Below are 17,563 nucleotides of genomic sequence, written 5' to 3'. Positions count from 1 at the left end.
AAATCTAGAAAGTGACATAACCCTCAAAATAAAATCAGATTTTTTGGAAGAGTTACACAGAGAGGAAAATAATAAGCTGAGGACATACAGGAAAATTAAACATCAATATGAACCCGAACCATACTTAAAAATGAATATTTCACGCACCCACAAAAAACTTTTGGCAAAAATGCGAATTAGTGACCATGACCTGGAAATTGAAAAAGGGCGGCATACAAACCCAAAAACACAACTTTCAGACCGAAAATGCCCCCATTGTAATGAGATAGAAGATGAAATACATTTTTTCCTAAAATGCGCCCATCACAAAATTGAAAGGAAATTGCTGTTTGAATGCATACCAGAGGTAAACTTGCAAGGTCTAACAGACGAGGTCAAACAGCTTGACATCATTCTAAACCCACCCACTGAACAGAGTGCAATTGCAGTAGGGAATTTTGTAAGTAAAATTATGAAAAAACGTAATTAACTAGAAGTGCACAAATGATTTCATGCATCTCACCTGGATATTAAGAGAATGTATATTGTGTAACATTATATAAGTATAATTTTTTTTCTCTTTCATTTACCTACTATCCTTACTATCTTTCCATATGTATAATGTATAGTAGCTAGAGAGCCTCTAAATGTAAAAACATTTCAGTGCTCAATAAATTATTATTATTATTATCAGGTATCAAGCATCAGGTATCATCTCTCTCACTGGTGTCTTTCACAATCCTGGATATAGTTACAGACCCATATATAGACATCCAGTCTTATATCCCCAGCATGATTACTGCTTAAAGCTGACAAAACAGCTGCAGTGAAACTCTCAGTTCAGAGGGTACAGACAGAACAGCTGCTAATTAACTACTAATAATACTAATCATAATAAAAATAATAATAGTTTGAGCCCTGAATGATACATTGTGACATTTGGCAACCCTCAGCTTAATACAATCATATTGCCAATCATGCTATGCAATTATACAAAAAATTTGGTGAAATATGTAAAAATAGGAAATTATATTAAAAAAGAATGCAAAAGTTACAACCACTGTCTTGCTACATGGATTGTATGGGGTGACAGGTTCTTCCAAGTTTTTTTTCCTTTTTGCGGAGTCATTTGAACATGGCTGTCATGGTTTTTGCTGTTAGTGCATTAAGGACTTCTAGTTTCTTTCAGCTAGGGGGGTAGGGGAGATGTACAAGTCCCTCTCAATTTCACCATTGTAATTGCCTACCTGATAATTGAAGTTTCAATAAAAACTACGTATTCAAACTGGATAGTATCAAAGAAATTTATTCACAACTGGTATCTTTTCATAACATTTTTCTACCTATGATAAGACAGGAGATTAGACATATTCTTACTGCATTATTAAGTTGGTCCCTTGTTCTAGCCATATAGGTTAAACACTCAAAATATGTTTAGAAATGAACTAAAGTCTCTTTGTATACCAGGTGCATCAGTTGCATATTGATATGTTTCTGTTCAATTTCTTCCACCTTTTATTACCAGAACTCATTCTTAGGACCAGTATTTCCAATTCTTCATCTACAGAATTCTCCAATACAATAAATGTGGATCACACGTGTTTATATAATTGTATAAATGATCACATCCCTCCACACAATTCTGTAAACATGTATATTCCAATAAGAACATCAGAATATATGTTGTTATTATGGCTCTACATCCTGAACAAACATCACCTTTTGTTCTTAAACTGACAAGCAACACTAGTTGTCCCCTAAGACCAAGCACCCTGGTGCTACATTGTATGGGAATATATATTTTATATATATATTAGAACTATTAGGATATTAATAACATACAGGATTTAAACTGTATATATACAAGTAAATCTGAATCTCAAATGCTTGCAAAGCATCTCACTTAAAAGCTCAAACTTACATAAAAGATGATAAAACTACTGCTACAAAAATAAACTGTGACAGCAAGAAATATGTACAATTCGTTGAATGCTGTTTAAGTATCCTGTATTAGATAAGTAGATTTTGATACCTTTATCAAATAAAAAGATATTAATCTCTTTTGTATTTACATAGAAAAAACATCAACAAAATGTTATAGAACTTGGTGCAAATGTGACCTGCATATGCCTACTGATATATACTATTCATCTTTTTAAATATTGCAAGTTGTAAATGACTCAAATGCTTTTTCTGATAGATGGTGCAGCAGAGACACAATCAACATTGATATCTCAAAATTGTCATACATGTACTTTAATGAAACACAACCATATTTATATGTTGCTATATTTTATGAGGTCACTGCCCTTTTCAGCTTGTGATCTTTGATCACACAGTTATTGGTGGTGGCACCTCTCTCACCAAATTTGTGCATATTAAATGCAACATCTAAAGTATACTTCTTAAATATTTTAGCACACATTGTTATTATGATAATCCAGTAAATTTACTCTTCATTAAAGAGCTTAACTTCATTTAACATTTTATAAAATTGTGAGGATTTTATGTACAAATAAAAAACCATAATTGTGATTTGATAGATAATATTCAAAATTAGAAGCAAATATTACACAAAACAGACTAATTATATATATATATATATACGTATTTTTGAGTTTTTCTGGTTCTCTAGATCACAAGCTCCATGTTAGGACATCCTATCTTGTACAATGAAACAACAATTACTTTGAACAGACAAGGTGCAGAGATGAAAATTACTTTCAAATTGTCCTTCATTTGCCAAATAAAATATAACCAGATCAGATCAGATCTCTAGTTTTAACTAGAGTTAAAACTTCTAAGAAAATAACCCTTCTCAATCAATCCTTACACTTCCCAGTGGTGATAACTTTCACTTTGACACTGCTACCCATCACAATACAATTGTTAAAACAATACATTTTATCCACAATTTCTGTCATATGTTATGGCATAATCACACACCGTGTTATCTGTTATCTCTATCATAGCTACCAAGAAACTAGGATTAAGATACAATTATGTCTGCCAGATATTAAAACCCTGCATAAGGGAACTATTTACAATCTTCACAGTCCTTTTTGTCTTTCAAATATCATTTTACATCTTGAGAGTAACATACTTTAAGAAAATACAATTATCTTTTCAAGACAAAATCTGTTATTCCTTACTTAACAAATCAAAGTGCCCATGTGTTTTATTATCCTAGACAAACAGGTAGAACTCCTGATGATTTCTGTGATATCTCTATTAACATATATATACATAAAGACTTGAAGTCAACACGGGGACAGAAGCCAGATGAACACTGTTTGGCAGCAATGTTGCAGAGTGCATAATGATGACCAGTATTATCATAGAGAACTGTTTGATGTTCCGAGGTTCCCATTGCCTCCTCCTGGTCTGGGCCGACGTTAGTCCTGCTACAGGTGCTCTAGGTATATGGTGCTACTGTAGCATAAATGCCAACATATTTTGATTCTCAAAGGTCCTAGAAACAGAGAGAAAAGTAGATTTCATGAAATAATACCAACTGAGTCTGTATGAAGTAAGTTTTGTGTGAAAAATGAAAACAAACTTCTAAACTGGAAGATATGTGCATTGGTTGTGAAATAGTGGTTTGCGGGGTAAACAACAGGTGAAAACAATTTTTACAGAGGTTATGCTCACTACTTTCACTTGCCATCCTTTCTTTAAAATAAATCATGAGTGGTTCCTTAGCTATCCATTGTAATGAAGAATAATTTTCATGCAGTATACAACTACCTTTTTCTATTTTATTTAATAAAAGTATGTAGTTTTTAAAGCAATGATGGAATCTTTTGAGTATGTTACATTTCTTTTTTTTTGAATCTTGACTTATAAGAAAACCAAAACACACATAATACTGTGAGACAGTGAAAAAAACATCATGAAAGTTGTATCTTAAATGCTCTCAAAAAGAAAAAAAACTTACCATACTTGGACTTCAACAGCTTCTGGAAAATTTCAGGTAATATTCCACATAGGTCACTGTGGTATGGGGTTCACAGGGGCTGTCAGAGGTCTTGGTCACTCGGAACTTGTAACTGCTCCACCAGAAGAACCCAACTGGGAGATCTACCTCATGGGTTCTTGTCTGCAGGCCAAGGAGGAAAATATATGTTATCAAATATCAAGTATTCTTTCAAACTCCTCTTAGCTCCATCATAAACTAGTTATGATAAATCTTAAAGCCGAAATATAACTATAATACTACATAAAAACACATTTTTTGTATACCTATTAATTATATGAAGCATGAAAATCAGTACCATGAAGCATACTTATCACAACTGTGAACTCACCGAGCTGTGAGGCGTCTCCTCTCTGGGCGTCGTTGGGGGGTCAGCCCCCTGACAGGAAGTGCTGTGGGAGGCAGGAAAGAGGCCACAGATGTGCATGAAAGTGGGCTCAGCAGTCCTGGAGAAAGAACAGAATAAGTGATTTAGGATTAAGATTCATCTTTAATTTCCAATACGCAAAATCAATCTGCTTGCCACTAGGAGTCAGTAAGCATGCTCATCCTCTTACAAATAGTCAAGACATGATGAATTTAAAGGACAGTATAAATCATCATCATTACTGACTTATCTTTTTCAATGTCAGTTCTGATTTCTTAAAAGCAAGGCATGGGAGTAAAATAGGGAGCATGTGAAAATGGCCTTTTTTCTGAAATGTTAATTGCATGACAGGCTTCCAAAGATTTTATATCTATTAAAAATCTTTAATAACAATAATAAATATAAAACCTTTTATTTTCCTTAAAATAATATTGTGTATGAATTGTTGTTCAAGTAGTTTGCATGACCTAGTTATGTAACAAGGTACAGACCTTTTATGCCTGTGCTGTTTTGAGCATCACTTCCACTCACAATTATATAAATTCAATCATAAAACTTGTACAAGAAAAAGTTTCAAGTAACTTTTAAGCTTTATTTCTAGATATACTGGATGGAGAGGCCTGACCCACCTGATGACCAGCTTGACGCTGTTATAACCAAAGTACTTGCTGATGGGAATGGTGTAGTTTAGCTGCCTGCTCCCCTGCCCACTCTGCTTGCAATTGTAGATACAATAGCGGTGGTCGATGGTGTAGTTTTGCTCTTGGTAAATGATCTGAATGCTGGCATTTTGGGTGCCTGCTGAAATACAGCACAAAATTAGTATAAACATGATTTTTTTAAACATACAATGTGGGATAATCCTGGTGGTGGGGGAAGTGGGAGGGGTGGTACATAGATGCTGTTTTAATGAATGTTTCCTTTTCTTTTACTAGCCTTTTATATTCTTTATTCACATGACTCTAAATAATAATAATAATAATAATAATAATAATAATAATAATAATAAAAATAAAAAACACTATGGCAATGTAAGAAACATCCCTCATGAGTTATTAATCATTATCTTACATAACCACTATTAATTGATCAAGTCGAAAAATACTGCTGGTTTTATTAACATAATTCATGATGTAATTGAGATCATAATTAACATCTCAAACAGCTTCTGTCAAAACAAGACTTAAAAAATCAACCAAACTGAAATTATAAGAGCACATACCTTTACTGAGATCGTCCAACTTGATGTCCTCTTCATCTCGCCGCCTGCGGTAGATAATATCGTTACTTTCGATCTGATCTGCAGGTGTGGTGGAAGCCATGTTGTACGCCTCATTTGGGTGACTGCCATGTCCAACATCATCCAACTTGGGACCTTCCTTTTCACTTTCTATATCAGGCTACATAAAAATAAAACAAAAAAATATACCATTTAAATACTTAAATATGACCTGACAGAAATCACAAGATGGCTTATCTTTTTTACACATATCCAATTACACATAGCCAATATATACAATTGCACATCTAGTATATAGAATTACACATATCTAGAATATCCAATTACACATAGTCAGTATCCAATCATCATTATATATAAGAAATCAGACATCAATCCATTAAGTAGTCAACATCTGGCTGGTGTTCTCACCTCCCTCTTGCCTGGTCTTTTAGGGATGTATCCTATAATAACAGGCCCAGTGTCATTCTTCTCTGCTGTACCTGGGATATGATCTGTAAGGACCAATATCAAAAGTATATAAGTTTGAGATCAAATCCATTTGGAGAAAGAAAAAAAAAACTTTCCTACTAACATAGTATTCAATTGTGATAAAAATATTTTATTTTAAGAATTTAAGTACAAAATATTTCCTCTCCTTTAATAATCGCTCTACACAATTGACAATTTTTGCCTTTCAAAATTGCATGATTCTGTACCTAAATGTGGGTATATGGGTGTACTCACTGTATTTATAGAATTAATTAATTTACTTCATGTCTATATGACAAATATACAAAAAGCAAAGGCCCTCAATTAGTTAAATTTCACATTTCAAACACTGTGTGTATTATTTCCACATTCCACGTCACAGGCACAATGCCTTCGCAAGTTAGTTTCCAAGGTACGTCATCTGCATAAATGAGCTTGTTGTTAGTCGGATAATACTCTTTGCACTGCAACATACAGACTAGAGGTGCTAACAGAGGTGCTCAGACTGCTTGGCTGTTAATGCCAGCTTATTCAGAATAAGAAAAGTTATGTCCCTATAATCTTTTTTTTTCATGCCTGAATATTTGAAAGATTTCCTTTCCCTTAGCTGGGAGCATTTCACTGATGAAAACAACATTTGAGGTTAGAATTTTTGTATAGCTGCTGGATGGCACAATGGTATCATCCTGGGGCAGTTTTTTTTTTACACAGTTCCCAGCTCACAGGAGAGGAATCCCCTTATGGTTAGTCATATTATGAACAGTATCAAGTCTTGAGTTATTCAGATCATGCACATACAAGATGGTGGCGTCCACGACTCAGGAACTACAATCACTCTAGGTGTCTGCGGCTTATCAGGCTGTTCTTCTAATGGCGGTGGGCAACAGTGTGCTTCACAGGCGCCAAACAATGTTGGATCGCTGCATCTTGCTGGTTCTATGGCCGGTGGATTAGGCAGAGATTTCGGTGTTGGTGATGTTGTCTTGGTTGTGGTTCCTGGTTGGTCAATGCAAAAAAATGCAAGGAATGCAAAGCATTAATGAAGGGGCATGCTCTCATAGTCAAGGAACAGGTGCTGTGCACAGAGCAAACTGTGAAGAAAGCAGTGAGGCAATGCAAGTCACGTCATGCACACACACAGTGGCCATCGTTCTGGTCCCCGACTTACTTGACTGATGGGTCACCTCACTCTGAGTGGTAGTTTTTACTGGTAATTGGACAGGATCGATTGGATCGTTTGGGCTGTCGAACTCACGACAACACATAGGTGAGGAGGCACAGAACAGACTAGCTGTAGGGCCTGAACACCCTGGGGGTGCCAGGATGGGGGCATCAGGGGCAGGGGAGGGAGGAGGCAGTGTGGTGGGAAGCATGGATGCTAAATAAATAAACACAATTTATGAAATGATACACAAATAAATTATTTGGACAAAAATAAAAGCAACAAAAGCTATCTACTGTATTTTCAATACATCAGAAATAGCTCAAACTACTTCTTAAAACTTTGGGATATGAAAATTCATTATATTAAATTTAAACATAACCTCATATTCTGTTATACACAATTCTTTAAACTAAATGTCTAAATGTGGTATTCCGCTCAATCTGCAAAGTCTCTGGTCATGTGGTTAGCATGTGTATGGCTTAAACATGTCAATTAACTAGCAAATTAAATAGTACAATTCCAGCATTCAAAATACGTAATATAAGAACAATTTGGAAAGAAAAGACATGGACAATATCACATATGACGGAGGAAAAATTCACAGTGGACATTCCTCCACAAGGCAGATTAAAAGGTAATAAGTTCTGATTGATTATTTTCTTTGAGGATTTGCATTTAAAGAATTTTTATCAAATGGGTTTCCAAAATAATGTTTCCAGAAATATACTTACTTGGTGAAGTGGCCTCAGTAGTGGTGCTGGTGGTAGTGGTGACTGCTCTTTGAGTTGATGTTGATATATACGGTGGGAGGCCTCCCCTGAAAAATAATTCATGAAATTTCTCAATAAAATTTCTGAAAAATTTGCACTTGCTGCAAATATAAGGCAAATAAAGCAAAAGCATGTATTACAAACCAACACAGTTCAAATAAGCAGAATGTATTTTGAACAGTTATACTTGAAAGTTTACTCAAAAGTTTACTTGAAGATGTATTAGATAATACTTTTATTTTCCTATCAATATTCTTTCATAATTATTATTATTATTATTATGTGATAAGTGCACTTACCCTGTGTGTGTGGCTGATATAAGAGAGTGATGTGCTGCTGTTTCTTTATTTCTCTCCAGTATATACAATGTTGTGATAGAGACCAGGCTGAAAGAGGACAGATGAAAACATTGACACAGGGGAAAAAAAACAACCAGAGCAGTAAGACACAATAACCAGATATGCCACCTGCAGTGAAGTCCAGCCAGCAGGAGAGACGCTCTGAGAGACACTACATTTCTTTTTAATAAAATTACATTTCATTAAAAGTGATAAAGTACAGCTTTTTACCAATAAAAACAAATGAAAATAATTTGCAATAGGCTGTGCTTACTGCATAATTTTTTTTTTTTTTTGCAAGCACAGGGATGAGACTGCCATTTAGTGAAAAAGTTGGAAAATATGGCATGGGAAATCCGCTGATGCTGAATCGGAAAAGCATGATTTTTTTCAAGATGAAAGCAATCTCTAAAAATCTGCCAATTCATCTTTTTTTCCTCCAACAAAATTTAACTGAAAATATACCATCAGTGTTTCTAAATAATTTTAACATATTCTTCATAGATTTTTATGGAAAACCGTGAAAAATAATTTAATAATATAATCTAATTTAAATGTGCAGTTACCAGAAGGCCATCACCATGACCAGGACAATGACAGTAATCTGGATAAACCGGCTGCTGCACATCCCTTCCTGGTCTGCTGGTGTCCCATGAGGCAGGTGCTTGGTGTGTTGACGTTGGCGATGATGACTCTTTGGAAGAGTACTGCCACGACTGAAAATGGTGGGAGAGGCTTTATTTTATGATCTATTTATTGTATATAGAACAGAAACTGTAGAAAGGGAAAATGTCATAGCTAAATAATTTCAAACTAAAAAATGTTATGACTGTTAGAACCTACTAGTGCTAACCATGCTCCTTTGAATATCAATTATCACTTCCGTAAACCATTTAAATTAACTTAACTTCATAATATATTTACATGGAGACTTTATATTTTCAGAGCGTGTCTACAAACCCTCTATTCTAAAAATACCCAGGACAGATATTTAAAGATGACATATTAGTTAAAATTTTACCATTCTCATAGTTCAAAATACTTTCAATGATAAATTTTACAAGAGATGACCATAAGCATGACCACAGCGCAGCAGAATATAAAAACTGTCTAACAGAAGACTACAGCCTGTGTAAATGTCCTAAACAAAAAAGTACAATATTATATAGTTACTTTATTGTTAGATACAGTGTTATATAGTTACCTTATTGTACTGACTGTGGAGTAAGACTTGCCACTTGCTGTGGACTTGAGACTATCGTAGCGTTTTAATTTAGTCAGCTTTGTGTTGACTTTTTCAAGTTCATCAATCCTGTTTTCAAGATTATCTGTGAGTTTGCAGAGTTCCTTCACAGCACCAATGCCTTCCATGTAAATCCGATCCTGTAAAATACACAGCCAAAAGATACCATAAAAACAGTTCTACAGGACCTCTTAATAGGAATAAAATGATACAGTTGAGCACAGTTGTAAATGGAAAAAATGTCCACACAAACATTTTATAACACATCCACTATCACCTCTAACTTACATTTATCAGGAAAACAAAAACTAGGCAAATGTCTGATTTTCAATTACTTTGGTACAACAAACACAGGGCCTTACCTTATTCACAACCAAGAAACTTTCAATCTTCTCTCCATTGGGGAGCACCACATCCCCCGTGTCTTTCACGGCATCTGGCAGGACCTCCCTGACCTCCTGGGCCAGGACTCCCGTGTCATGGACATCTTCTGGAGACAAGCCCGCATGCTGGGCAAACTCATCTTGGTATCTGTACTTGTACACTTTCAGGTTCTGAACAGTCTTCAGTTGCTCTTTAGAGTCAACCTGAAATAGTACAAATAGAATCATGCTTCCATCATTTTGTGATAACACCCAACAGACTTTACTGGAACACATTTAATTTTAATCTGTCCATACCCCACTGAGATCAAAGTGAGAACTGTAAGGAAAATAAAAATATGAAAAACAGGCAGCTTTCCTTACCTCTTTGATATCAGTCTTAGCCCTCTTATCCGATGGCTGAATTATATGCCCTGTTAGCTTCACATTTCCATGAACCTGCAGTGCCTCCTCTGGGCGATCTGTGTTTATACCAACTCGCCCCTAGACAGAAAAAAAGATCAATGAATTATATTTTAACAAACACTAGCACCTGTCTTGTCCTATTTCCATCTAAATCCTTGATGAATGAAAAGTTTGGAGCATGTTAAGCCAGGACGTAATCAAATTCAGAAAATGCACAATGTAAACACAAGGTTTGCCAATAGTGTAGACATTCAGATAGTAAGCCATCTATGACGTAAAAAAGCCTTCAAAGAGCGAGGTTTTACTCACTGGGTGGTACACAGAGTCTGATGTATGACCCTTCTGCCATGTGACTTCCATGTCATTGTCAAACTGGCCAGGGTTGGATGCCTGGAATACACAAACAACTAAATACAACAATGCTGTCATAATATAAAATATCATTACATTTCAATTATAAAACTGTAAATTGTACCTAATGATTAAAACTACTGATCTAATGACCCAAGGTGAATCTTGGATGCAGTCTTGTTAGTGATTTTTTACACTGCACCTATTAAACTAAATGTGTTAGAAGTTCAGTAAGTTTTACTTACAGTGGAAGATCACTTAAAGCGAAAGTGAAAGGAAAAACCCTTCCACACTTTCAGCACAATCGGAGATAGCACGCAGATTTTAGTGCACTGCACTGCATCCAGTAGCCAGGTAAAGATTAATGAACTTCTAGAGCACCCTACAGATAAACTGACTTACACTCACCCTGACGATTATTCTTTCCGAGACATGTGCTGCTACCATGTAGCTCTGGTCACCGCAATGAGCGTTCAACGCCACGACCAGCATAAAATATCTTTGGTCTGGGTTAGGCTTGCCTTTCTTTCTCATATTATTATTTGTAGTTTCACTGAAATGAAGCCTACCCACTGTTACCTTGGTGACCTGGTCTGGTGCCAATTCAACTCTGAAATGTGGACAGAAAAAGAGTTATTTGGGTGATTAAGACTGAGTATTACTAATATGGCTTAATTATATCTGTTTCACTGTGATCCCATGCTTTATACTCTGACCTCAACATTCTTCGAAAAAACTCTAAAAACATATTCACTGCATTCACATGTAACATAAGAAGTCTCCTTCATATAACTGCCAGCACACAACTTACTTAGACATATAACAGTATGAAATTAAATTGTCTACATAAATAATTTTAAATAAATCTAATTTGTACTACTCACTTTACTGGGTTGAAAGGCTTTTTACTCCTGTCTGACTGTGACTGCTCCACTTTGATGACCTGTGAAACTGACTCCATTTTGATGCCATGGAAATGTATTTGAAAGTTATCAATTTTCTTTGTCCCTTCAGGAGTTCTCACGTAGGCAGGTTTCCCTGAGACTCCCACATGGACCGTGACTTGAAAGTGGTTTTTCTTCTGACACACAAAAGCATCATCAGGAACAGCGAAGTTGAACCCTTTGTCTGCATCTACTCTGTAGCTGGGCGTGGGTCTGGAAGCCAAACATAGTATTTAACACAGCTGTGAATACTAAATATTCCAGTTGACCTTATGAATGACCATACCAAAGAAGATTCACAAGGAAACAAATAAGGCATTTTCGCTAATCTTTTCAAACAATGAAGAAAGGCACCAAAGAGAAGAAAAGAAAATCTCATAGGTGTGCCTAAATGAAACTTTAAGAACAATGAAGGATTTAAAATACTCACAATTCTCTGAAATTGTCTTCCAGGAGTACCACCCATTTTGTGGGTTGAAATGCCTGCCATTTAATGACTTGGTATGTGCCATCTAAATACATATTGGGGTTGTCATAAGAGAAGTCCTGTGTGAAATCTTCTTCACAATCTGGTAAGACACCTAAAATTCAAAGTCAAATTCATTAATTTTTAATGATCAAATATCTTTTTACTGCTTCTCTGAATAGAAGTCCATCTTCACTTACTGCTATCTCTCTCAATCTAAGCACCAAATACTGCTCTAGTATCAGTATATATTTATACGAAGAAGAATACATAAGCATTATCATATTAAGCAAAGTAATGTGGTGAAGACCTTTTCTGAAGTAGGTGAAATACTAAAACTTCAAGTTAGAGACAATGCAACATCAATAAAAAAGTTAAATAATTCCATTCCATTTGAGATTCCAACATAAATCAAGCATAAACATGGATAAACATTCCCCAAAAGAGTAAGATTTACTTGAATGAAAATGAAAACAGCACAGACTCACATGATAAGCTAAAAACTCTTTTCAGCCATTAAAAATTAATTACTTTTAAGCAGTGACATCACTGCCATTGAATATAAAATTGGACTGAACAATGGAAATTAAACTGGGATATCTGTGTGGATAGCGCATGTGCCTGGAGGCGATACACTTTATGGTGAAAGTTTTTATGACATTTTTATGACTAAATGACCAATCAGGTGTAAGTACAGCTAACAAACGCTTACCCAAAAGCAAAAATAAATTGCTATTTTATGATGTCTGTTGGGTTTCAAAATTATAATATGGACTAAAATTCACTTGTTAATAAATGATATGAATTCAAAATACTGTTAAGAGAAAACTAGGTATAAAGTAAAATAATGAAAAATAAGGTGTCAATCAATAATTATCCATAAGATCACCATAAAAAATTTTAAACAAGGTCACATATTGCTACAAACAACATTTGGTTCATGTATAACACTATTAAAAACAAAGTTGGTTCCATGTGTGGCAGGAGTTATGCAACATCTCACAATTTAGGTTAACTGGGTCAATAATACGTGACAACAGGGCAGACAATGGGGAGATTTGAGACAAAATGAAAACAGGTAGCCAACACTAGCAAAAGCTCCATTACCACATAAACAGCACAGTAATAAGTAGCGAGCAGACGTCTTTCACTTTCACTCACCTGGTTCCTGCTTGATGTTATTGACCATGCTATTGTAGCCCCCCATTTGCTGCAGCATATTACCATTTACAGTCCCGTTAGGAGAGTCGGAAAATTTCCTCTTCTTGTTGCCATGGTTGCCAGTGATATTATTCATACTAAAATTTTTAAAAAAAGTTTGTCAATACAAAAACTTGTTACTTGAACCTCTAATCACTTTATTCTAAGAGAAGTTACGGCTAATATGCATTGCTTAAACAGAATCACAACCAAAAACATCAGGCACCTGTTCACAAACAGTAATAAATATTCCTTTAGAACCAAATAAATCCTTAAGGAAGCTAAAACACCACCGCACATCATATCATGACATTAGTTCTTGCTACAATTATTATGCATCTTCACAAAACACCACAACTCATGTTACTTTGGCACATGATGTTACACCAAATTCAAGAAAGCTGCACAATGTTCTGTTCATCATCATGTACTACCTCCAGCTAAATATGAGAGTTCATCTCTTCTAAGGAATTGAGAAAGTGAAATAATTCTTCACATAGCTTTCAATTACATTTGATATGGCTTTAATGGTGGTGGAGTAATTTCACTGGCTGTAGGTGTAACTTACTGCCTGACACCGAGACAACATAGACCGCTTTAGATCAATAGTAGTGAAGGATAGCTTTCTACTTACTAACATTACCAGCTGAATGAAATTTGCCTCTGGCCTCTAAAAAGGCGTTATGCATTTCTCATAATGGTAATTAATATCTAATAAAGTTTTACTATAATGACCTGGACTAAAACTAAGAACTCATTAAAAGGCATCTTGTGGCATGACTTCTGGGACGAAAAACTCCAGTTTAATGCCTCAGAATTACAGGTATTCACATTAAGAATACAACTTCTCCAACAAAATGAAATGTCAGTTGAGATTTTGTTAATCGCAAGAGGATAATTTCTTATTACTATTACCAGTTGTAATCTGAGGTTTTGTTACATAAGCACCCTCCCCTAGGTTCAACTAATGTTCTCTGAGTAGGCTCCGTGGTATTCTAGAACACTGTAATGACTATACTTAGGTGAATTTCCAATGCATACATGAGGGAAAAGAACTGATGCATTCAGGTTAATAGTGCCTATAAGGATATGATGGTAATGCATTACCTTTTAAATTTGGTTAACTATTAGATAACTATTATATAAATGGTAATTACCACATGTATAACAGGTAAGATATAACAATGCTTAACTACAAACTATTTTAGTACTTACAAAAAAAAAGTATGAAACAAGGGACCAAAATTTTTAAGAAAAAAAAAAAAAATCTAAATGTCGTTTGATTTACACCAATTTCTTTGGATAGTCCCTACAAGTTTTAAAACAAACTGGTTATAGTCATCCATGTTTACATACTCTAACACCTGTTAAAGAGAAAAAAAAGAAGATGAAAGGACCGACGACTTTTCCCAAAGTGGCGGTAGGAGTAGTAAAATGGTGATGTGGTTGTTGGTGCAGTCATCTCCAAGGCCACAGTAATGTATTATCTATCTAATACACAATACACTGCCAAGAGTTCCACTACCTCAGAGTCACAATGTATGGCAGACTTCACAAATCATCCGGAACATTCTGACCAGATTACTCATAGTGCCTGAAGTTGGGAGTTACACCAGCTACATCAAAATCTCTCACTGAACTTGCCTGAATTTTTAATTTCTGCTTTTATGGCTCATCTTAGAACGTTTTGTCTAATTTATTGTTATCTGATCAAAACTAATGTTCACCAAAATTCCCTATTAAAATGCCAGTATAGAAGCTACCAGCTATATATCAGAAGTACCACAAAAACAGTCACATAGGCTCTTACCCTTGACTTGTGTCACAAGGAATTGGATCATGTGAAATGATCATGCAGAAAAAGTGGAATGTTACATATACAACAAAAAACAAACACAAAAAAATAATATAAAAAATTTGAATTAGTGATCCCCACCCCCCACAAAAAAAAAAATCATCTTGAAAATCATAGAGAAAACTCATCTTACCTTGAATAGTGTGGCGGCAGAGACTGTAGGTTGATCTGCGCCATGGTTGCAGGGTGCTGTGGTGGCAGGTGGTTCAACTTGGGGGGTTCATGATACCCCTGGTACGGCTTACTGTGGTCCACTGGGGGGTGGGGAGGGCAGTAGATGGGGGGAGGGATACTGGTCATACCACTGACAATGCTGACCTTGGAATCTGGAAGACAAAACACAATGAACTATAACTTTGCAAACCAAGCACAAACACCTCCCAGCCTTCATACCATCCAGAGCTTTTGGATGAAAAATTTAAATTAAGATGAAAGCTTAATCTTGAAAGCTTAATCTCAGATTTATCACTGAAGTTCATCTGAGGATATCAAACGTTAAAATCACAAAGATGTGTATGCTGCCCATAATTCATCTCCTGAATTTTCTACTCCACTTCTCCATCTTCAAAAGTGTTAACCACTTATACATCCTTTGCTTGAACTAGGAGATTCTAATATTTTGAATGAAAGTCTGCAATTTCCACACCTGTCAAAAGAGGGCTACTACAACCTGACCTCACCCTTGTTTGAGCAACCCAGACATACACACAACAAGATTATACCCAATAAAATAGGAATCAATTTGCCTAATGGATTCTTCATAACCTCCTAGATAATCATCAGCCCATCCTCATTATTTGAGACAATGCTGAGTGCACAGGAGTAAGCAAAACTATAAATCAGCCTTGTAATACAAACTGGTTCTACTGCCGACCTCAAGCATGAACAGTTCATCAATGATTACCTTGATGCAAAAAGTTTTAAAAAATCACAAAAATACAAAATAACAATGAGTTTTTCTAAAGCCAATTCACACTATCACTTAGCTTAATTACTATAGAAGCACTACATATACAAAAGAAGCTTGCAGCTCTGGACAGCATAACATGTTTTTACAACTATGCTCTTGAAAAAAAAAACTGAAAAAAAACCCCCCATTAATGACTCATAATAAAATATAAAAAGAAGGAATTCAAAGTGTAAATTACCCAAGCCAGGTCTAACAGCCAGTGAGAGGGGAGCGAACATCATGACAGCATGGCTGATGGACACGTGAAAGCAATTTTTCCAAACAAAAAAATGAGAAATAATTATCCTCTTGACAATCTATGGCTCTTTGTGTTAAGGAATTACTATTCCCATAAAATTAATACTTCAATTTTAGCCAATCAAATTGCCGTGGGTCACTCAAGCCTTCTGGGATGTGACATCTCGCAGGAGTTTATAGCTGGGAACCTGAATTTACTTTTTATCACTTTTTATCACTCCTCTAAGAAGATTCCAGTGACTGAAAAAAGTTCAAAATCTTCATCTAATACCATTCCTTAAATGCATCCACCCAAATGTAGGAAAAACAAAATACATCCAGATGTCTTTTATGGTTGACTAATTCCTACTGTTCACTATCTGCCACACTTTTACACCTGCTTTCCATGTTATTAAAATTCTGCAGCATATCTCCACTGAATAAAAATGTAATGGAATCCTCAGTTTTGTTTATCCCAAGTTTTTAGCTCCCAGCAACCCGTATCTGTTAACCTTACATTCATAGAAGCAGCGTTTATAGTAAAGACGTGGTAACAGTAGTAGATGTAGTAGTATTAGTATTGAGTAGCCTGTCGTGTAGTTTATCCCGCAGGAATATGACCGATCTACCATGCACATATAGCTCCAGCGCAGATTACACGACAGATGCAATTTCTTGTATTATGAGTTTAATGGGTAACGCTCAGTCCGTGGTACCGCCTGGGCCTGAACATGGCAAAAGCAACCAGTGCATAATATATCTCCCCTGGCTAAAACACAGGTACGCTGCATCAGGGCAAGGTGAGAACCAGGCCTTGGAGAGATTTCCAGAGATTTTAACTTGAGGCTTCTCAGTGAAGTAATTAAATGGATGTTAATTGAGCAAACAATAGAATGAAGTGTTGATGAGTGTGAAACAGAATGTGTCTCCTTCAGTACACACTTTGATGTGAACCATTTCTCTCCTATGTTGACTATGCCCCTTCACTGAAGCTATGGATGCACAGATTGAAAAATTGTATCACTGTTTTACAAATGTATAGATATACTAGAAAGAAAGCTGCACTGACACAGCAGAAAATGCTGTATAGACATAATATATGTCTATATTCACAAAAATACCTCATGAAACTTTGTGCAGTTAAGGAATTGCTCATGCTTGACTATTATTATTATTATTATTATTATTATTAAAATCATCATCAAAATTATTATCATTATATCA

General features: G+C 35.5%; 1 protein-coding gene across 6 annotated transcripts in view; it reads right to left on the bottom strand.

The window, feature by feature from the left end:
• Nucleotides 1–1,269: 1,269 nt before the first annotated feature.
• Nucleotides 1,270–17,563, bottom strand: part of LOC106174852 (myelin regulatory factor) — a 41,969-nt gene continuing 25,675 nt past the window's right edge. For 3 of the 6 annotated variants that reach the window (XM_013556562.2, XM_013556566.2, XM_013556568.3), the window contains 19 exons: nt 15,287–15,479; nt 13,260–13,396; nt 12,063–12,213; nt 11,573–11,845; nt 11,091–11,298; nt 10,647–10,727; nt 10,296–10,415; nt 9,912–10,136; nt 9,511–9,689; nt 8,873–9,022; nt 8,268–8,354; nt 7,930–8,015; nt 7,202–7,411; nt 5,974–6,056; nt 5,545–5,722; nt 4,952–5,123; nt 4,287–4,401; nt 3,917–4,078; nt 1,270–3,451 (listed from right to left, as the gene is read on the bottom strand). In XM_013556562.2, coding sequence (XP_013412016.1) covers nt 3,929–4,078; nt 4,287–4,401; nt 4,952–5,123; nt 5,545–5,722; nt 5,974–6,056; nt 7,202–7,411; nt 7,930–8,015; nt 8,268–8,354; nt 8,873–9,022; nt 9,511–9,689; nt 9,912–10,136; nt 10,296–10,415; nt 10,647–10,727; nt 11,091–11,298; nt 11,573–11,845; nt 12,063–12,213; nt 13,260–13,396; nt 15,287–15,479 — 2,798 coding nt within the window. In that variant the 3' untranslated portion in view covers nt 1,270–3,451; nt 3,917–3,928. Of the gene's footprint in view, nt 3,452–3,916; nt 4,079–4,286; nt 4,402–4,951; nt 5,124–5,544; nt 5,723–5,973; nt 6,057–6,831; nt 7,030–7,201; nt 7,412–7,929; nt 8,016–8,267; nt 8,355–8,872; nt 9,023–9,510; nt 9,690–9,911; nt 10,137–10,295; nt 10,416–10,646; nt 10,728–11,090; nt 11,299–11,572; nt 11,846–12,062; nt 12,214–13,259; nt 13,397–15,286; nt 15,480–17,563 lie in introns of all 6 variants that reach the window. The other 3 variants (XM_013556563.2, XM_013556565.3, XM_013556564.3) reach the window with 3 other exon arrangements.

Source organism: Lingula anatina, chromosome 1 (assembly GCF_051362555.1).
Source record: "Lingula anatina isolate TDL-2025a chromosome 1, LinAna3.0, whole genome shotgun sequence".
NCBI lineage: Eukaryota > Metazoa > Brachiopoda > Lingulata > Lingulida > Lingulidae > Lingula > Lingula anatina.
This window is presented reverse-complemented; position numbering and strand designations above follow the sequence as displayed.